At 41.9% G+C, this 22,509-nt stretch overlaps 1 protein-coding gene across 5 annotated transcripts in view; it reads left to right on the top strand.

The window, feature by feature from the left end:
* The window catches only part of PIK3CB (phosphatidylinositol-4,5-bisphosphate 3-kinase catalytic subunit beta), a 211,350-nt gene that overhangs the window by 121,055 nt on the left and 67,786 nt on the right, over window positions 1–22,509 (top strand). For 4 of the 5 annotated variants that reach the window (XM_088466471.1, XM_088466472.1, XM_088466477.1 and 1 more), the window contains 3 exons: window positions 11,342–11,523; window positions 11,771–11,996; window positions 19,785–20,008. In XM_088466471.1, the coding sequence (XP_088322597.1) occupies window positions 11,377–11,523; window positions 11,771–11,996; window positions 19,785–20,008 (597 nt within the window). In that variant the 5' untranslated portion in view covers window positions 11,342–11,376. Of the gene's footprint in view, window positions 1–9,152; window positions 9,313–11,341; window positions 11,524–11,770; window positions 11,997–19,784; window positions 20,009–22,509 lie in introns of those variants that run through there. The other variant, XM_088466486.1, reaches the window with a different exon arrangement.

Genomic DNA, 22,509 nt, shown 5'->3' with positions numbered 1-22,509 from the left:
GACATCACAGCCCCTGATCTGCACATGCACAGATCTAAAAACACCGGGTTTACGTACGTCTCTGAATTAGGCCCATAGTTCTCTAAAGAAGTTCTAAAAATATACTTTCTAAAGAAGGTTAAGTTTCACTAAACAAAAATACTTTTAAAAGACTTTCGTTATTTTTAGAATTTTTTTTTTTTTTATAACACCCAAATTTTTGTATCTTTTAATCATGACTGTAATTAAGCAGCGAGATAATGAAATGTCAGTTTTGTTCTCCAGAAGCACTATGCAGCTATAAATAGTTAGTTCACAATAGATAGGAAATGGGCAGTCCCAGAGTCAAAATGTAGATCTCATCTAATCATCATTTGGGCTGTTATTTGCTACATATCCCTGCAACCAATTAGCTTTGCTGACGAGCTGTGTCCAAATTGAGAAATCAGTGTGCCGTTTGATGTTGTGCTTTGATGCTCTAACAAAGGACCTGGATCTTGCGGTTAGAGAGGTTTCCCCGTCTGCTGGCTGTGCTGAGAAATGATCTCTGTTGCTTTCAGGCCGCTGCTGAAGGAATTCTCCAGCGTATAAGTGCAGTGAGCCTACGTTTTGTGCTTATGAAGAATGTGAAGGAACTGTTCTTTTAGAGCAGCACAGGGAATTACCACCGCACTACTAGATGAGAGAACTGACAGTTCTTGTGTGACAATATGGTTAAATCATAGCTGAATAAATGCCAATATCGAGGTAACTGTGCCTCCCATATTGTTACTGCCACTGTTTTTAGGTCATTTTATAAAGATTTCAATGTGAGCATGTGTTTTTTTTGACCCGTAGTTAGTTTCTTGGTAATATATAATAAGGAATGCATTCACCACTGTTTGGTTTAGCACTTTCTTACTGCTGTTCTAAAAGTAAAGTCCCATGCTTTAGTACAATAGAAATATGTACCGATCACAGTAGCGCTGTGTTTATTCAGGACACCGGACCTGGTAATTGATTTGATTGAGGAAGTCCAGTTCTACATTCATTTCCTGCTCCCAAGGAAATTATAGAGGACACTGCTTCTGTTCCGCGTGAATAGCGTGAGGCTTAGGCCAAATAAGGGAGTGTACATCCAGTGAGACCGACTTATTTTTTTTTTTGGATAATATTTGAAGTGCTCTGATGCTTTAGGTATGTTCCGAATACGCACTTAGAACTATTGATTCCTAATAGTCACTATTTAGCGCTGCAAGTCGCTTAAGAAAGAATTGCTTTCCAGTCCAATCATGTGGTTCCAAAGCACAAAAAGTTGTTTATGTAATGAAAAAGTAACACACTGAAAGATTTAACAACTAGAGTAAAAAGCAATCAATAATAGTACAAGCCGATACATATGCATGCGCACTGGTCCCAGTAATACAGTCATCAATCCAGAAGTCTGCGATTATCAAAGAGGATGTCTGTACACTGGGATCGGGACGCAGTTTATATACCTTACAGAGTACTACGTTAACAAAGGAACTAGTTTATAGGTTTCCATTGGTTCTTGCTTCTGGATACTCTGGTCATTGGTTGATTCATATGTTGTCATCAGTTTCCCCGCCGAACAACTGGTTAATACTAGCTACAACACTGCATACTGATAATAACATTCTATGCAATAAATCCCTATCATCTATAACTAGCGGATGCAAGATGCGACTCCTTTGCCAATAGGAACGGGAGTCTGCAAATAAACAGGGATTTAGTATGATACCAAACATGACATGTCCATTATGTTCTAAACCTTAGATCTTGTTTATGTGCATATTACATCATAATTAGTCAATAAAACCTATAATAACACTTGGTTATGAACTATAATGTGTGGGAACCATCTTGCACATATGCGTCCGCATATGTGCGTCTGTGTTGAATTAGCAACTATATACAAATGAGTGTCCATGTGTGAGTATGTGCGTAAGCATATGAGCATCCGTGTATATAAGTATATATACGTTTATATGTGTGTGCATCAGTGTATGTGTTCGTGGGTTCGCAGTTTAGCGCATCAGATTGTGCGACGCGAAATAGCGTCATGGTTTACTCGATATCAGACTATAGATGACTAGATCGTCAGATAATAATTGTGAGCAATTATATTCAATTATTTGACTTCGACAGAACACATCTACACCTACAGTGCTTGCATCTGACAGTGACGCAGTGCATGAGCAGGGCTTGCATCTGACTGTGTCGCAGGGCTTGCATCTGACACTGTCGCATAGGGCAGTTGGGGCATTGCTTTGATCATGCAGTGTCATAGTTTTGGAACAGCCTGGGACTTCACAATTTGGTAATGACTGGAGTGCTTTTGGCTTCTGACAATTTTACAGTGGAGGAGCATTGGCTATGGCATTGAAAAAGTAATAGTGCATTGCGCGCTGTAATAATGTTGAAACATGCTTGGAATCTGAAACTGACTTAGTATTGGGACAGTGCTGGGATTTACCAGTTTCACTGCATCGTCATAGTATTAGGGCAAAGCAGTTTCATACTGTTGAAACTGTGCTGGAATCTACCAGTTTTATAGGCTTGTAGCAGTGCTGTTGTATGGCAGGGATCAGGATGGAAGATCAACAATGTTTAGATCGACAGTTAATAGGTTAACACCATAAGGTCAACAGGGAATAGGTTGACATGGTCAAATGGTCGACAGGAACAAAAGGTTGACTGTGCAGAAGGTTGACAGGGTTAAATAGTTTACAGGTTCAAATGGTCGACACACAAATGGCCAACAAATGCTATATTAACATTTTTAATGTTAGGGTTAGGCAATTGGGTTAGTGTTAGGCTGCCGGACAGGATGGTTAGGGTTAGGGTTAGGCTAGGCTTAGGTTCAGGTACTTAGGCGAGAGTTAGGGTTAGGCACCAGGGGGAGGGTTAGGGTTAGGCACCAGGGGGAGGGTTAGGGTTAGGTACTAGGGAGAGGGTTTGGATTAGTTAAATTACAAAAAAATGTCAGCCATTTTTGTATCTATCATTTAAACCTGTCGACTTCTCCACTGTTGACCATTTGTCAGTCGACCTTCTGTCCCTGCCGACCTAATAACTGTTGATATTCTGGTGTCGACCTATTGACTGTCTATCTAAATATTGTCATTCTATTATACTACACCTATCTGGCATTGTAGGAGTGCTGAGAGATGACCATGTAATGTGCATTGACACTGTTCCAAAAATGAAAAATCTTAAGTAAATGGACCTGTATGCACAAACACGTTCCATGACAAACCTTCATGAAAATTTCAATGGTGCCTGAAGAATTTAGTTTCAATACATACCAGTGTTATTATTAAAGCTGCATACAAACACCGATTTTGTTAACAACGATTTTCTGTCAGATTATCTGTCAGATTTTTTAAAGTGCTATTAACGATTTTTATGAACTACAAACGATTTTTGCATGTTCCCTTAATGAAAATCGTTGAGTTGACAAGTCTGACTGAACTACAAACGTGAATGCACATGAACGATTATCGTTCATCATTTGACTCAGAAAGTGAACGATTTTTTCAAACGATTATCGTTAAACTATGTCGTTTAACGATAATCGTTCAACAAATCGTTGTGTGTGTATGCAGCTTAAGTAATCCATGCAAATTCTTGAAGTTTAGGAGTCCTACAATTAGCGACTTTCTGACCACTGTTTCCTTGGTGTTGTGTTATTCAAACTTGTCTTCAGCGGTCAAAAGAGTTAATGTTAGTTTCTATGGGTTTGCTCATTAAGTACATAGTGCACATGCCTCAGCGAACCTTTGATATGTGCTAATGAACACGCTTTGCACGCTCTGTTAAAAGCAAGGAAAACGTTTTTTGTTTTTTCCTTTTTAAGCTTTAATGTTATTTTCAGCACTCATGGACGAGCCCTTGCAGTGCTTAGATCTGGTTGTGCTGCGATCAAGCTGCACCCTGGTTCTGTAGCAGTGAGGAGATCTGGTAGTGTTGCAGTCATGTAGCAGTACTGGGATCTGGTAGTGTTGTAATAGCGCTAGGATCTGCAAGTGTCAGTGTTTATTGCTGGGATAGTGGTATCTGGCTATGTCACAGTGTTGCATTAGTCTGGCGTCTGGATGTGTCACAGTGTTGTAATAGTCTGGCATCTGGTTGTATTAGTGATGGAGTAGTATCCATGGGGGTGTGTGCGCGTATTTCCTCATTGTCCTCTGAGGCTCGCTCCTTGATCATGCACTTCTACCTTCTTTGGACACATGGCACCATAGCTCCTTTGTTCTTTCCAGTAAAGTATCGTATTGCACTAAAGACTGAAGATGCCCATATGCACTCACACTGTGTCGCTTCTTCTGCCTGGCTTTATTTTCTGCCTGCTCTGGTCACTTGGCATAGAAGCAGGGTAAGGAGGTACCATCTTTGCCCTGGGGGAAATAAGGGACTGGACTAGTGGAGAAATCACTAGGGTGCAGGTGGGTGTTGATATTTATCATGGGATTACATCATCATTATGAGCTGGGTGATAGAGTGAAAACATTACGATGAGGGAGGTGATGGAGTGACATATTTTAAAGACTCACTCAGCTAGAAGTACTGGTATCTGGCAGTGTACAGCATTGGATTATTTATATACAGCTATGCTATCTTTATTTGAATTTGGGGTGTTTTACCATACACATCAGATATAGGGACCTATTTATCAAGGTTTTTTTCACAATAAAATTACGTAGAAACTGCAGTTTCTGCTTAATTTATGAATTGTTGCTACGTACTAATAGCCTAATTCAGGAGGTTTCACAGAAGGCTAATTACCGCTGCAGACTGTAGTCCCCATTATTCCCAATGGAGTAAGCCCCTTTATGCCTATGGAGGCATATTCGGAGGTGCGCAGTGTTCATACTTGCCTACTGTCATGCAACGGCCAGGAGGCTCCCTAAAATCGCGTGGCTCTCCCAGTCGCCCGGAAGAGTGGGTATTCGCGATGAATCGCGTCATCAGGCCCCGCCTCCAGGTAATCTCAGTATTGTGGGGCGGGGGCTGCAATAACTCGATCAGTCAGTCACGCCCCCGCTCCATCACCAAAATCACATCACACGCCCTCGCTGTGCCGACCTGGCTGCCCCCTAGATTGTCTGCAAATTATGGCAGTGTCCGTTTCTCAGAAAGAGTCTTTCGAAATGAGAGAGACTGCCACAATTAATAATAAATTAATTATATGCTGCCTTACAATCACAGGGTAAGTTCATATGAAATGTAGGAAACTGTAGTGGCCTCAGAATGTAACATCCATGGGACTAAAGTTTGAGCCACAGACCCCTATGGGGATTTTTCTGTGTGCTCATGTTTGTTCAATAGTGTTTCGATTTTTACCCTGTACGTCACTGTGGACACTATATGGTGCCTTAATAAGAACAGTATATTGTGTTCTACAAGTACATTGCACCAGTATACTGCCTATGTTTTATTCCACACTGAATTCCATTACACATGTTTACTATGGTTGTTACTGTATATGACCTGGTTAGACGTCAGATGGAACAGGCAGGATTATGTGTTTTGTAAATGCTGCTGATTTGGCAGTGAATACATTTTTGTAGCACTTGAGATAACATATTTGCAAAAAAGAGAGAAGTCTATAGTTTGAAATTATACTGTTATTTTTCATATAACAGGACTTCTGTACATGAACACATTTGGCTGGTGGAAGGAAAGGGTAAATTTAGGCACAACAACTTGTTATAATGCATAACCGTGTTATGTGCCCTTCCATGTATACAAGACAGAGCCCTCCCATTCACTGATGTATTTTGTAGTGGAATATATAAATTACATACACTGGTAAACTGCATTGTATATTGTATTATATATGCTTATTGCAATACAGAGTGTTTTTTCTGTGTTGATATTTCCCATTGGCTGTTACTTTGCAGGATATTATGGCTCCCTATAAATAGCCTTCTATGATGCCAACATGAACGTTCTTGCTGCTCATGTAAGCTGTTGTAGCCTTCACTCGCCTAGTGTATTATAATGACCCATCCAGTCTGTGTTTCTTGACACAATCCTTCGTTTTATCAGCTATCTCTTCCTCTGGAAGGATGTTACTCCACAGATCCACTTATCATTGTGCAAACTTGTTCCTATCTCTCATTTTGTAAGGCGCAAATTACTACTGAATCTTATAGATTGACAGTAATACTGAATCAGTTCTCATGCTTTCACAGAGCCTTGTGTTCAAATGGTGAAATATGTGCTACATCCTGGTCTGGTAGTCAAAGGGTTACATGAATGATGATATTGTTCCTCCAGCTGGCTTTATACCGAGAGCTTGATGTGAATGAATCCTCACATTTGCCCATTCCTATTTAGCCAATGACAAGACAGCAGGTACCAAAAATGCTTGTGCGTGGGTAGGAGGGCACTGGGCTCACAAGCACCTGTAACGAAGGAAGTGATTCATACCCAGCCATCTGTATGGTGTATGACATTCCTCTTGTACAGATACTGGTCAGCTGTGCTGCCTGCAGAGGTTTTCTGAGACTGTTGGAACTTCTAGCAAATGGCTTTCCTCTTGTCATGAGAAGAATGGATGGTAAGGTGATTTCCGCGCCACCGCAGCTAAACAGCGCAGGTATATCTGCAGCTCCCAAGCATGTGGCGTATGTCTGTGAGTTTTCCTCTGAGCTGCAGTTGGAGGGTTATGTGTCAAAGTATTACTGGATAGAATATTGGGGAATATAAATTAGTAAAGTGAGGCTCTAGATGCGTCGTCATAATTAAGATCTATGTTGGGACAGGTAAGGAAGGATAAGTAAAAGAGGACATCTCCTGTTTCCATAATGATTGCCGTCTGTTACATTCTATCTGTACTGCTGCGACACATTCCTCTCCCCCCCCCCCCCCCCCTGGAGTCTCACATGCTCTCTCAGTAGCTGCCTGTAGGATATTGGCCTGAACCCAACCCTCTCCTTGTCTAGTTCTGGACAATGGCTGTTGTGTCCAGCTGACATGATCTTGTTTGTTGTACACAATTAAGGGAAGTGATATTATTAGTATTGCCTTATGACTGCATAAAACATTAACCCTTACCACAACAGGTCAGCAGCAGTACAGAAAGTCAGCAGTTTTTTTCCATGTAGGAAAATACTGAAATTATCGGTGTATCCTCAAATATCACGAGGCAGCTCTAATTACCTATCATTTCTCCTACCCAAGTGTATTACTTCCCAGTCAGCCTTGAGAGCAGCTCAGTCTATAATTTTTAGCTGTCATTCTCCACTGTTGTTTGTCTACCTATTGTAAAGTGCTAAGTGGCACTATTTACAAACTCTTGATAGTGATGTTAAGAACGTGCAATGACAGCAGTTATTACAATACCAGTGTGTGTAATACCTTATTGCAGGACTGAGCAAATTCCAGGAGGCAGTACACCTACACAAATTACTGCTAGCACCTCACTCTACAATCCTATGTTTAGTTGATGCAGGCAATGATTGCATCCCTGACTTCCATGTTCTTTAAAATGTTCTATGTTGGGGTTCTACTAAGCTAAAATAATGCACTTGTTGTGTTACGGAGTGTGAAGTAACACAGATAGATTTAACAGGTAAAGCACAGATGGTGTAATGGTTAGCATTACTGCCCCACAGCCCTGAGGGGATGCAGTCAGGAAGCCGACGGTCGAAATGCCGACCGCCGGCTTCCCGACTGTCAAATCCCAGCAGGGTACTAATGACGGGCGTCGAAATCCCACCGCCTGTCATTATACCTAAGCCGGGAGCCCGACGCCAGCATACCGATCGAAGGTAAGCTGGGTGGCGGGCGCGTAGAGCCGCCGGGGGGGGGGTTTAGGTTAGGGGCTCCCAGGGGGGAACTTAAGGTAAGGCACCCCCCTGGAGAGCTTATGTTAGGCTAGGGGAAGGGGGGGTTAAGGTTAGGCACCCCCGGGGGGAGGTTGGGATTAGGATTAGGCACCCCGCTGGGAGACAGGTTTAGGCTGCGGGGATGGGGGGGGGTTAGGTTTAGGCACATAGGAAGGGGTTAGGCACTAGGGGGGGGGAGGTTAGGGTTAGGCATACCTAAGGGAGGGTTAGGGTTGGGGGGGGGGTAGGGTTAGTTATACTTGCCAAATCCCCTGTCGGGATTTCCACTGCTGCCGGTCTGCCAGAGTCTGGATTTGAACCGCCAGCCTTTCAGCCGGCGGTCATTCATACTGATGCACTAAGATCGTGGGTTTGTTTCCCACTATGGCCCTAACTGTGCTTACATGGGTTTCCTCCGGGTGCTCCAGTTTCCTCCCACACAAAAATATACTGGTAGGTTAATTAGCTCCCAACAAAATGTAACCCTAGTGTGTATGTGTGTGAGGGATTATAGATTGTAAACTCCACTGGGGCAGGGACTGATGTGAATGGCCAAATATTATCTGTAAAGTGCTGCACAATATGTGTATATATAAATATATATAAATAACTGGTTATAATAAATAAATAAGCCGCTTTAGATTGTGTGTGTGTGTGTGTGTGTGTGTGTTGTAGGTTTTTTTGTTTTAGGTCATTCAAGGTAGTATACAGTATGTGAAACTGCACTCTGTATATTCCTAACATGCATCTGTTATGTCAAGATATATCATTCACGGTTTGGTAAGACTTGACCCGTAACTGCTGCCAGTGACTCGGTGTGTGAAATCGTATTATTCAGCAGATTAATTTAGGGCGCTAGGAGAATATTGGGAAAGTGTTTAGGTTCTCCATATGTTTTACAACTAAATGTATATAGATTGCACATTAGTGTCTATATATACTATCCATGTTGTGCTAAAGAGAATGAGCTACAGAAACCGATACCAGTGTCACAGTACGGCCTTATAACTTTATTTGGACCCTGAAATCTGATATTTTCTGATATAGTTCTTAACATACTTGCCTACCCTCCCGCTTTCTGCGGGAGCCTCCCGCTTTTAGGTGGGAGCTCCCGCTACCCCGCAATATAAAGGGAATCCCCCGCTTTCCCCACTGCCCCGTCAGAAATCCGGACTGCGCATGCGCGACTCAGTCCGGATGTAACAGGCGCGGGGTTTGAGATTGCATGACGCGTGTGTGGACGTCAGGCTTACTGTAAGCCAACCACCGCGGGGTTGGGAGTGAGTGGCGGTGGCCGGCCGCCTAACCCAGCCAGATCCCAGTGTGGCTGTATAATGTGCGCGGGTGGTCAGCAGTGTTGTGCTGCGGCAGCGCTGCCTTTACGGCCACAGTGCCCTTACCTCCTCTCCACAATGCGGCGGGACCCGCTTCCTCCTCCGCGGCAGTCAGTGCCACGTGAATGGAGCAGCAGCAGCAGAGTCATCATGTGTACCAGGTAAGTGACTGCAACCTGACCTGGGGAGGGGACACAGCTTCCAGTAAACACTGATATGTGGTATTATGGAGGGGAGAGAGGACGATATAGTGATATATCAGGGGACACAGCTCGCAGTACACACTATGTGGTATTATTATACAGGGGGAGGGGACTGTACAGTGATATATGAGGGGACACAGCTCACAGTACACACTGATTATGTGGTGGTATTATTATATATAGGAGAGGTGACTGTACAGTGATATATGAGGAGATACAGCTCACAGTACACACTGATTATGTGGTGGTATTATTATACAGGGGGAGGGGACTGTACAGTGATATATGAGGAGATACAGCTCACAGTACACACTGATTATGTGGTGGTATTATTATATAGGGGAGAGGTGACTGTACAGTGATATATGAGGGGACACAGCTCACAGTACACACTGATTATGTGGTGGTATTATTATACAGGGGGAGGGGACTGTACAGTGATATATGAGGAGATACAGCTCACAGTACACACTGATTATGTGGTGGTATTATTATATATAGGAGAGGTGACTGTACAGTGATATATGGGGAGATACAGCTCACAGTACACACTGATTATGTGGTGGTATTATTATATAGGGGAGAGGGGACTGTACAGTGATATATGATGGGGAATAGTACAGCTCCCAGCACACATTATGTGGTATTATTATATAGGGGGAGGGGATTGTACAGTGATATATGATGGGGAATAGCACAGCTCCCAGCACACACTATTGTGGTATTATATAGAGGAGAGGACTGTTTAATGATATATGATACATCCTGCACTGCTGCAACAGCATTGAGACATCAGCCCACACACAGCAACTGGCAGCCGTTACTCTTGCCCGCAATCCCCAGCACCTGCATTTTGCAGTATACAACCCTGATCTCCCGTTATTGCTGGCGTCTCACCCCTGAGTAGAAATAGATATGGTAGTGTATAGATCCCTTTCAGTAGATGCACCTAGAAGTGATGTAGAGTGGGGGCGGAAGTGCGGTTCCATGCCCATAAAGGACACCAAAAGTAGAAATTTGTTAGCTCGCTACGCTTCACTCGTCACAGGTTTATATTTCCCCTCCATGTGCACATGGGTAGTAACTAATGACGTTGGACAGTGAGCGATGACGTTGGGGTACATCTGCTGAAGGGGATCTATTCACTACCAAATGGATATGCCCATAGGTAAAGCTAGACACACCCTTTGGGCGGAGCATGGCACACCTCCCTCGAAGGCACATATTACATTTACAACCGACTGTAATCTCCCTGAAACTAATTTTCAAAAGTAGGCAAGTATGGTTCTTAATAACAGAGGTGTCTTCTTCTGATGACATCAGTGGCTCTCAAACTCTGTTTTGTTTTTTTTATTTTCGTTTTATTTATGTAATCTATTTTTGTAACTTTACTTTTTTCCCAGTTTACAGAATAATGTAGTTTATCTGACAAAAAAAATGTACTTAGTGGTTGCACATAGGCCTACCAGGCAATTTGTAGAATAAAAATATATACCTTTATTTAATTAATTTGTGTAGCACCAGTATTTTCCACAAAGCAAGTAGAGCAAATTATAGTTACTATAAGAAATACAGAACTATATTACAGTATGAGCAAAGGGTTCTGTTCATGAGTTTACCCTCTTCAAATAGCTCCCTATATGGCCAACATATATTTTAATAAATGGTGCAGAGCATTAAATTGAATAAAAACTGTTTTGTCTTTCAAGATTAGCATTAAAGAATATGAATTAAAATTGTACTGCACCGAAACTGAACACCGCAGATCTATTTAGCAGTCTGCCTGCCATTTATTTAACTGTACTTTGTTCTTTATGATTTTGTCCCGATACTATATGCTCGCATAGACAACGCAACTAGATCTATTACCAAGAAGGAAACTTTGCTGCTGCAGTTCATTTGATTTCAGAATTGAGCTTCACAATTACATTTTCTTATGATGAAATATAACAAATGATGATCCAAACATGGTTTCTTTTCTTTTAAGGGTCATGTCTCACAGGTAGTACCTCATCCTAGAAGATGCCCCCTGCTGTGTTGGACCCCATGGACATCTGGGCAGCGGACACACAGCCGGCTCCAGATGTTGATGTGGATGTCCTCCTCCCCACCGGGATCTATATGCAGATGTTGGTACCACGGGATGCTTCCATATCACACATTAAAAAGGTGATGTAGTAGCCAAGCAACGCTTGTCATTAGATATTTGTAGTCTCTGATATGCAGCAGCAGCAGATGCGGCAAAGTATAGTGACTGTAAATGGGCACTGTTGTTTCTGTGGCTGTTACCCTCCTAAGGTGTTCATCTAGCGGACAGCACAACTGACAGAGTTTTAGTCTCCCTTGCACATTGGGACCTTAGATATCGCAGCAGTCTCAGAGTATGTGTAAGATTAGTGCTCTGTTTTGTTCACAGCTGGTGTGGGATCATGCACGAAGTTACCCCCTTTCCCACCTGCTCCTGGGGAGCGACTCCTACATGTTCCAGTGTGTCAACCAGACAGCTGTCCACGAGGAACTGGAGGACGAGACTCGACGGCTCTGTGATGTCCGGCCCTTCCTGCCTGTCCTGAAGCTAGTGTCCAGGAGCTGCAACCCTGCAGAGAAGCTAGATTCCAAAATAGGAGTCTTAATAGGAAAAGGTAATGTGAAAAGCTACCAACTAATAGACGAATAATACAGTCCCTAGCTGTGTGGGTACAATCGAGCTTGCATTATTCCCAGGAGAACTGGTGTCAGATGTGAGCCGGTAATGTGGCCAGGTGTGAGCTAACCATAGACTGTAAGCAATCTCCATATCTACGAGTCACACAGATAGATGAGGTCCTGCCGCAGAAATAAGGGACAATTGGCTGTTGTTATGCCAGGTTCCTGAGACTGTACCACACATCCACAGAGTTGTTATGGTTCTCATGACATTGGGGGCTGATCTATAATTAGCATATTTTAGAGATCTCATTTATAAATATAGCCATACAGTTAAAACAGTTAAACGTAACCTCTTAGCTTCTAGATTTAATGTATATGCTCCCATACAACATAGCACTTTATCTTATATCATATGTATACTGTTTTTTTTTTTTTTTTTTATTATTATTATAATGCACATTGCATTTTTTCAGTAATCGAAATGCATATTCTCAAGTATTTGCTGAAAATATACTTCTTATGATCACTAGTTGTTTTTTCCCCCTCTTCCTGGATCAGGGGCAGACAGTTCCCAAGAGCCAAGTAGCCCATGCACCTAATGCAGTCTCCTAAGGTTTGGGAGTCAATTCTATTTATGTCTGTGCATGTTTATTTTTTCTGGCTGCTTGTAAAGTCCTGCTGGTTCCTAGATTTAAATGACCGGCACCAGAAATCTACAATAACAGCCCTGTCCTGCCTTTGACTCCAGAATATTAAATACACCGCTATAAGATGAATGAAATGTATAGTGCCTTCATTTTGCACAGTACTGTGCAGAGAAATTATTTGACATTCACATCAGTCCCTTCTCCATTGTAGCTTGAAGTCTGAATTCCCCAGCACAAAAGCACTCGCATACACAGTAAGGTGAATTTTGTCAGATTCCAAATAACCTATCAGTATGTTTTTGGAGTGTGGGAGTAAACCAAACACCAGGAGGAAAAGCATATAAACATCAGGGAAACCTACAGACTCCACACAGATGCAGCACTGGTTGGGAATTAGAGCCAGGACACTAGTGCTGTCAGACACGCTAATATCTCTGCTAAAATAAAACACAGGAATACAACATGCAACATCCACAAGTTAGTGTAGTTTAGAATTGCAGTTTCATAATTTTATTAATTGTGATTACTAGAATTTATATATACTTTTTTTATTTCTTTATTTCATGAAGCAAAATCCATGTTGCTATTCCAATATAATTTTTAACTGCTTTCCAGAACACTGTAGTCGGCATCAGCAGTGCTTCAAGGTATATGTGAAATTTCTGTGCCTTATACTTACAGCATATATGTGAAGTGATATGTGAAGTGACAACATAGAAATTAATAAGCTTCAGCCAATTGTCTCCTACTACACTACTCAGAATGATGAGGCTAGGCCAGTGGTCAGAGGCAGTGAGGTTTTCTGCTAAAACATAGACTGGGTTCTGGTAAGACCACCGTTACCTTCCCAATCTACTAGACTCCCACATGCTTAGGACAGTCAATGATAAGATCTCATATAGGGCAGAAAGCTGATTCTGCAGCCATATGAGTTACTGTGACATCACCTTCCATGTGGGTGGATCAAACTATCCACACAGTGCATTTTGGCACAGCAAGTCTATAAAGATGTCACTCAAACTCTGCCTGTTTAATCAAACAAGTCCTTTCCTTCTAGTATAACCGTCTACTGCACAGAATTCAAAGAGTGACTGTTGGACATATTACGTTATGTATATATGCTCTTGTTATTTCTTGTATGTTTTACAGCTTTGTAACAAAACATTTAATATATAATCATCTTAAATTGTAACTTTAGTACTACAGGGGTGCTATGTTTTTAGCTGAAGTATGGGAATGTAAAGATCCACACTAGCTTTAAGGAGCACTTGAGTATAATCAATAGTTTCCCCTAAAAACCATTCAGATGTTCAGCTTATAGACCTTGTGTACTGTGTCAGCATTCTAGCTCCTATGAGGCCTCAGGTTAGTGTTGCTGAATGAAATAACTCTGGCACATTTCCCACAAACTCCCCGAGATCTGCCGGCCCTGCCCTGAATGACAAGCTTTGACTTGACTTTGGCAGTGGAATTAAGAACAGAACATTTGACTTTCCAAGCCTCAGCATGATCCTCTCCCAAACCTCTACTCCCCGTAGACGGCCTCTCTTTCCATCTTGCCTCAAATCCTGCTCCTATCCGGAACCCACTGCAAAACATGGCTCTGCATCTCACACACACACACTGAGCCACATATGGTCTTACAGATCAACCACAATAAGTCCAACCCTCATCCCTATGAGAGGTTTTATGGTTTTCATTTGTTTCCTAATTTTGGAAGGTAACGTAACTGTTATATATGATTGGCTTACTGTGAGCTAAAACACATATGTAATAGTTGCACCGTGTTATTAAATAAGTACCTATGCATACAGAGATTATGTATATTTAAGATGTCTCTTAGCAATGTTCCTGATTAGCCAACTCATAACTCCAACTCTCAGTGCACAATGCGCTCGTTTGTTTTTAATAAATGCCGGTTTCCTCTGTCTAGCCCCCCTCTCCATACACACACTCTTCTACCTTCAGGGTGCTGTCAAATGTTTGAAATCACTTAAAACGAGTTTCATGGAAATGAGCTCGTGATCTCCCTGTGTGCCGGGGAGAGAGATGGTGCTGGTTATCCGCAGCTCTGGGTTTGGTTTATTCCAGAGCTTTGCCACAGAGCTGTCAAGACTGGGGGGAGAGGGATCACATGTAGGAATGCGCAGATCAGGTCCCCAGATGCGCATACTGGGGAGAGCTGGGCGCCTGGGGACACTACGAACCTGCAGCGCTTTACCTGTGTGCCAGCTCCTAGGAGAATTTTAACCCTTTCATGCTACCCCCTGGCCTTTTTTTGCCCAGCAACTTTTTATTCAAATTTTTTCTGGCGAAGGCAATTAAAGACTTTTGTGCTAGTCTGAACTAGTGTGTGTGTGTGTGTGTGTGTGTGTGTGTGTGTGTGTAAGCTTCTTTGTATAGTCAGTCAGGTACAATTCTGTCTTTCACCAGTCACATTTCCTTTTATTCCATTGCTCCTTCTTAGGGTGTGTTCGACGAAGTCAGAGCACATTATTACATCTGTTCTTCATCTATCCTGGCTTTTCACCTTTCATTAGCCAAGCAGTATATCAGAATGGTCCCAGCCTCACATTCTAATTCAGGAAATTTGTATGCCGTTTTAAGTGCTGAACAGCGTTATAAAGTGACACTTGTGGACAATTCAGTACTCAGGGATGTGCGGCTGCAATCTTCGGCTGTATCCCCGAGAGAGATGGTCGACCAACATTGCACTTTTTCCAGCATACTTCTATGTGGTGCGAATGAAATTGCGTGATAACGGTGGCCAGCAAGGTGCCGGTGTTCTGACTGTTTCTTCAGCGCTTTGCAGCCAATGCTGCTAATTGAATTGATATTACTTTTTAATCTGCGTTGGTCTAGGGTCTGTATTCAGCCTGTCTCCTGTGTGTCTGGACAGCCTCAGTTTAGAAGTGGGCAGAGGGAGAACCACCTGTAGCAGTCAGGTCATCAGAAGGCACACAGCAGGAGACGATGAACTGGCCATTGTGGAAATGTACAATAAGATACATTTCCAGTGGCATCTTGGCTGTGGTATTCTACTGTATAAGAATTTAATTACAGACATACTGGTGTTATAATGCAGTAGATTCAGGGGGAGCAGCCGACTATTTCCACTCGTGTAGATAAAACAAGCTAATATACAACACTGTGATACTGCGCTAGCAAACGTGTGATACTGGCAGAAAACTTGCATGAATCAATGAGACACTCTTTATACAACAATATGACAATAAAAAAATGATAGTTAAATTGCACAATGAAACAACAAGTTAGTGTAAAGTAAAAATGCATATATTCTACCTTATTACTGCTGAATACCCATGGTTGCTGTTGGGGTAGTCAACCCCTAGAATAAAATGAGACGGTGCAGCTAGAAACTAGCTACAGTCCTAGCTTCATACATCTAGCTTCAAAAACGCCTCGCAGCGCGACTTGCCTGGCGTTAGTGAGCTGCCAGGTTCCGTGCTGCTCTGCTAGCGTTGGGGGTGTGTTTTGTTTTTTTTTGGCCGAAAATGACTGTGCTGATTAATTTGATAAGTGACAATTGTATATCTGTGTGCACCTGAGTGTCTCTATAGGAAGCACAACGGAACGTGGAATTTAAAAAAAATCTCTGGCCGCTACATTGTAGCACTTCGTATACAGATTCAGAGACTGAGTCGTACACAGATATACAAGTGTTATGCAAGTGTCATATATCAAATTAATCAGTCTGACAGGACCTGGCGCACCGAGAGGGGCTTTTTAGCGTGACTACAGCAAAGATGTGTAAGGACACATCTGTATATTTATACCATAAATGGTTTTACTCACTCTATTTACATACCTCTGAAGTTTGGCACTGTCTTATTCTGGGTACACACTAAACGATGTGTACCCAGCACGATCTCGCTAACGACTGGACCCGGCGGGGTTCCCGGCATCGCCAAGTGCATACACACTTGCCAGTACCTGGAGTGATGGACAATGTCGCGCAGGAGCGTGCATAGTTGGCGACATAGTTAACATGACTGATGTGGACGACATATACCCACATAGGAGGATATGGCAACATGTATGACAAATGGGAGCTGAGCAGTGAAGATTTTAGTGAAGCAAGTCCATGGAACAACGGAACGTCCAAGCGCTTTCTTAGCTTACACTGCCTCTACCGTTAAAGATATATCTCAACGATGGACTTTATTTTATACCATGCAGAGATTGATAGGTATTATCCGGTTTCTCTAGAAAAATGTATGTAAGCCCTGTTTACTGATATTTACCTCTTTTATGGAAAAGACCATAGAAAACAGAAATGTCCTCTTTGCTGGCGTACTAACGTAATTCATAAAGATTAACTTTGTACACAATTTTTAATATTATTTAATAAAACTTAATTTTTATGAATTACGTTAGTGCGCCAGCAAAGAGGACATTTCTGTTTTCTTTTGTCTTTTTCTTGAATTATTATTCTTGTCCTTTGCAGCACGCCCCATGACTGCATGAATATTCCTATTTATTACTTCTTATATTGGGGTTCAATATCCATTTATTAGGACACTACTGTATATTATTTACTGGTGCAGAAGCTTTCCCTTGATCCCTCTTTCCCTATTCTAATTTACCTCTTTTACCATTACTTTGTCATTTATGTGAAAAACGAGTCTTTAATTTCAAACAACTTCAATTCCCGGCAAGAGTCTGCTTTGGCATGACAATAAATAAAGCACAGAGACAGACACTTAGGGGGTCATTCAGACCCGCTCGCGAGCGCAGGACGCTCGCAAGCGGGTCGATGTTGCCCCACTCCGTCGTGCGCATGCGCGAGACCTGGATAGCGACGGACTACCCGTCGCTCCGGGTCTCGCACCAAAGGGGGCGTCCTGTCGATGTTGATTGACAGCACGCCCCCTGTGGTGGGCGTGCCGGGGGCATGGCTGTCAGATGGAGGCATTCCCAAGGGACCGCCTACCGTCTGAAGCCGGCCCCATTGACATCACTAGTGACCCACAGCTATGCGAGCTTTCAGGAGGCCGCTCCATTTTCATGGAGGAGGGCCCTGATTCAGAGCGAGCGCTCTGGTCAGAGCGTTCGGCTCTGAATCAGGCCCTTAGTGCGGATGGAGTTGACCTAAGTGTAGCCTGCTTTTCTCATGGACAATATAACATGGCCCTACTGCGTGTCACATCAAAATTAAATCTTTTCATGTTGATGTCAGGAGGAAAAAACTAGTAATTTTGTCTACAAGTCATCTTATAAGACCTCGGTTAAAAGAGACTATCACCGTAAATTCTAAATTGCTCCCATGCGGCGCCGAGGTATGTCACTTGTTGTAGTATAAATTTGTGAAGCCTCCTGAGCCCTGACAGTCATTTGCCATCTGCTTTCCTCAGCACATGTACTGTATGTCTTACTTACTTTGTTACAAGGTAAACAATAGTAATATAAATAGTGTGGTCAGTTATACTGTATAATCTATTCATAAATGGTAACCCAATTCCATAGATCTGATAAGCATACAAACACACGCAGTAAATGAGTTAGTTAGGCAGGGGGCCAAGTGTGTATAATAGGCTTAGAAGAGTTTGGACTCAGATGCCTGTTTGTCTCCTAATATAAGAAGGCTATATTGAGAATGTAGGTAAATACAGTATTAAGATGTTGAAAACTGTTGGCCAGAATTGACCTCCTGGGTAATCTATCAAATATATCTAATGATTGATTTTGTTTTTTCTATTCAATTGTCATTAATTTCATTTGCATCTTGGACTCTATATTTCAGTAATAATTAAGTAGAATTTGTTCTGCTTAAGACAGTTGGAAAGTTATACTTAATTTTACATTTTGGCTGTTTTGTGCCATTATTCCATGATTAGCTTTTTTTTTTTTTATTGTCATAAAATAACGAATTATAAATGAAGTGGCAATACTTTGCAATGAATTGGCGATTATTAGAAATAACTCTCATAGCACATGCTGTTGCTTCAGGCATGGCCTGTGGGCACTTGTGACTTGCTGCTATATATTTAAGGTGTCTGGACATGCAAGATCAACTGAGCCCTGATCATTCTAGGTCAGCATGATGTGTCCGTACACATCCATGCATAGTTCATGTGTCGGCCTTATCCTGTGTTTTAGTATCTTTCCTAATTGTGGTGTTCTTGTTAAAGTCTCAGATTCTCTCCTGCATGGGCAGGGCTGTGAGAATCCTCTTTTCTGCTGTCCAGGACATAGCGATGTATTTCTGTGACACTGAGCTCACTTATAAATGCACCAGTGCAGAGGGAATGCCCAGCCTGGGACTTCTTTCCCTGGAGCTCACCACCACTTGGCATCTTTTGCTGCCTGCCAGCAGCCTGGACACACTTATATAACTTGTCAAAATCTCCAACACTTATATTACGATATGAGCAGCATCATTATACAGTTTGCATCTGCTATGACTCCCATTTACAACTCACTGTGAAGAATACCCCACGTGTGGTTGACTGACTTGTGAGTGGATCATCTTTAAAACATCTTACTGACTTGACACTCTACCTTCTTGCTGAACTATATTAATAATTCAACTGATTTAGGGAACATGTGTACATACATTTCAGACCTATGCAGTTAGGTCTGAAATGGTGCCAGTATTTGACCTCATTGCATAGTATAATTTTCCTTTACTGAAAATTCAATGCTGTATTGAGCTATATTTTTTATGTTTGTATTGTAATACGTGTGGTAGTTACAGTTTTTATGTTTGTGCCTTACATAAAGAGAATTGTCTAATGAATGTGGTTAGAAGATGAGTACTATTGATCTGTATGTTAACTCCTCTTTCAACCACATTGACGGGTCCCAGTGATGCTGAAATTGACCCAAAGCAGAGCTGAACACATGGATCTTGTTCAGTTTAACCACTGACTTTGTATAGTGATTCTCTAGTTTGGCCTAAGCAGGAAAGATTGGCCAGTTGTGGCCACATTAAGGAATGCGTGTACAGACTGATGTAACGGATTTAAGGAAACAATACTAGAAACTTACCCTTCAGTCATTGGTGTTTACTCTGAGGCTGAATTAGGAGTTCTGGAAACTAGACATCTATTATGTCCCTTGTTATTTGTCAGTGGCTGATTGACTGTTCACTCTTTTTTTTTTTTTGTTCAGGTCTCCAAGAATTTGACGCCCTCCACGATAATGAAGTCAAGGAATTTCGGAGTAAGATGCGGAAGATCAGTGAGGACAAGATTCAGGCCACGCTTAAGTTGAACTGGGTGGATTGGCTTAAATGCACTTTTCCTCCAGAACTAGAGCCTGCCATTCAGGACAACATTCAGGACAAGCTATATGCAGGAAACATTGTGGTGGCTATCCACTTTGAATGCTGCCAGGTAAGACACTCCCCATCCTTTTCATAAACCCATAGAGATCCTTTCCTCCAAAATGCCTCATTTACAGGGCAGCAAAGTGGCTAGCATTGCTGCCTCACAGTGCAGGGGTCATGGGTTTGTTTCCTGACCAAGGTCCTATCTCTGTGAAGTTTGTCCCCCCTATGTGTGCATGAATTTCCTCCGGGTACTCCGGTTTCCTCCCAAAGTCCATAAACCTAAAGACTCTTCAACTACCTTCCGACAATTCAGGGAATAAACTTCAGTGGTGCAGGGACCAATATGAATGGTTCGATGTCCTCCGTACATCTTCTATCTACTGTAAATGTTTGTTGCTATATAAAGAAACAATAATATTGATAATAACTGTTAAGTGGTGAAAATAGTTACAGAAAAGTAAAATAGACATGGTTTTATGAGTAACAATATAAATATATATATATATATACACACACAAAGTTAATACATATTATGCATTTGTGTATAAACAGTGGCTGCTTTATTAGATACCCAGTACTAGAAATGTGTATGGTCACCCTTTGCCATGGGAATAGACTGATATCTTTATGGCATAGATTCATCAAGGTGCTGAAACCATTCCTTAGAGATTCTGGTCCATGGGGTCATGTTAGCATCAAGCAGTTGTCAGGTTTGTCAGCTGCACATTTATGCTGTGAATCTCCTGTAAATCACTTCCTGAAGATGCTCTATTGGATTGAGATCCAGTGAGTGCGGAGGCCATAGACATGCATCGAACTTATTGTCATGTTCATTTAACCAGCTTGAGATGACATGTGCTTTGTGACATGGCACGCTATATTGCTGGAAGTAGTTAGTAGAAGTTGGGTAGACTGTGGTCATAAAGGGATGCACATGGTTATAAGCAATAGTCAGGTAAGCAATAGGTGGCATCTAAATTATGATGAGTTAACCACCATAGATTGTAAACTTGTGAGCACAATTCACTGACCTCTTTCTCCATCTGTTATTACCCTTTCCCATTTTATTACAGTCAGCCTGAGCTGTTGGCACAAGGCAGGATGGATCCATGGTCACTGTTTGCTGCAAATATGATCTGATCCTGCCTTCTGCATGTTGCAGCAGCAATCTAGATGCATCTCTTTCCAAACTGTATGGTTTCAGTGAGCCTGTTCCCACTTTAGCCTCAGTCTTCGGTTCTTAGTTGATAGGAAAGGAACCTGGTGTGGTGGTCTTCTGCTGTAGCCCATCCACAACAAGGTTTGGCGTGCTGTACTTTCAGATATGCTCTCCTGTGTACTACTGTTGTCACACATGGTAATGTGAGTGACTGTCGCCTTCCTGTTGGATTGAACAAATATGGCCATTTTTGTTTGTTAGTCTTTTGTATCATTCTCTAAAAACTCTTGAGACTGTTGTGCATAAATATCCCAGGAGATGAGCAGTTTTTGATCTACTCAAACCTTCCCGTCTGCTTAGAACAATCATTTCATTCTGAGTCACTTAGATCACATTTCGTCCTCATTCTGAGGTTTGGTCTATATAACAACTGAACCTCTTAATAAAGTCATTATGCTTCCATGCGTCAGTAGTTGCTACAAGATTGACTGATTATATATTTACATTAATGAGCAGGTGCCCACAGAGTGTATACGCAATATACACTCACAGATTGTACAATGGTAGCTTTACTGCCTCACAGCAATGAGGACTTATTGTATGTGGGGTTTGTATATTCTCCCTGTGCTTGTGTGGGTTTCCTCCGGGCACTCTGGTTTCCTCCCACACTCCAAAAATTTACTGGTAGGTTAATTGGCTTCCAGCAAAACATAACCCTAGTGTGTATCTGTGTGTGTGTACATGTGGTAGGGAACATATATTGTTAGCTCCAACGGGGACTGATATAAATGGCTAAATATTCTCCGTATATTACTGCAGAATATGTATTAACTGGTGGTAATAAATATGGCAACCAGTTCAGGTTACTTGAAGTCTGAATTTGGCCATCTTTGATATGTATGTTTTGGCCCTTTTGTATAATATATTGTTGATAAAGCTAATTTAGATGTCAGCATATCCAGTTGAAGTCATCTTTGTGTTCTGACTGATACAGAATGTACAGGTACACTTGGTAGTTTGTAATTTATCACCCTATATAAATTGGGAAATTTATGCTTTGGAGTATACTCCTGATGAAGTCAGAATTGCAATTGGTTTCAGATTAAATGTGTTGAGAAATGGCTTTAATTTGGAATATCCTTCTGCTGGCTTAGAATACTGTTGCTGGACTACATCGTCACTACCTGGAGACGCGTTTGCTCCAAGTTCTCTATTTAATGTACAGTCTTCACTTATATTTTAAGAATGTATTGTCCCCCTTTTTTTTACCACTTATATATTTGAAATTGTTGTCCTCATTGGAAAGGAATCGTGGAGGACACTTGGATATCCGATAAATCTGATCCACTGTTTACACATTGGCAAGAAACTACTTCACATTTTGATTTTTTCAGACCCTTTTAATT

The sequence above is a fragment of the Taudactylus pleione genome, unplaced genomic scaffold, assembly GCF_031769625.1.
Source record: "Taudactylus pleione unplaced genomic scaffold, aTauple2 ptg000066l, whole genome shotgun sequence".
In the NCBI taxonomy this organism is placed as follows: domain Eukaryota; kingdom Metazoa; phylum Chordata; class Amphibia; order Anura; family Myobatrachidae; genus Taudactylus; species Taudactylus pleione.
The sequence above is the reverse complement of the archived record's forward strand: the minus strand, read 5'-3'. Positions and strand labels throughout refer to the sequence as shown.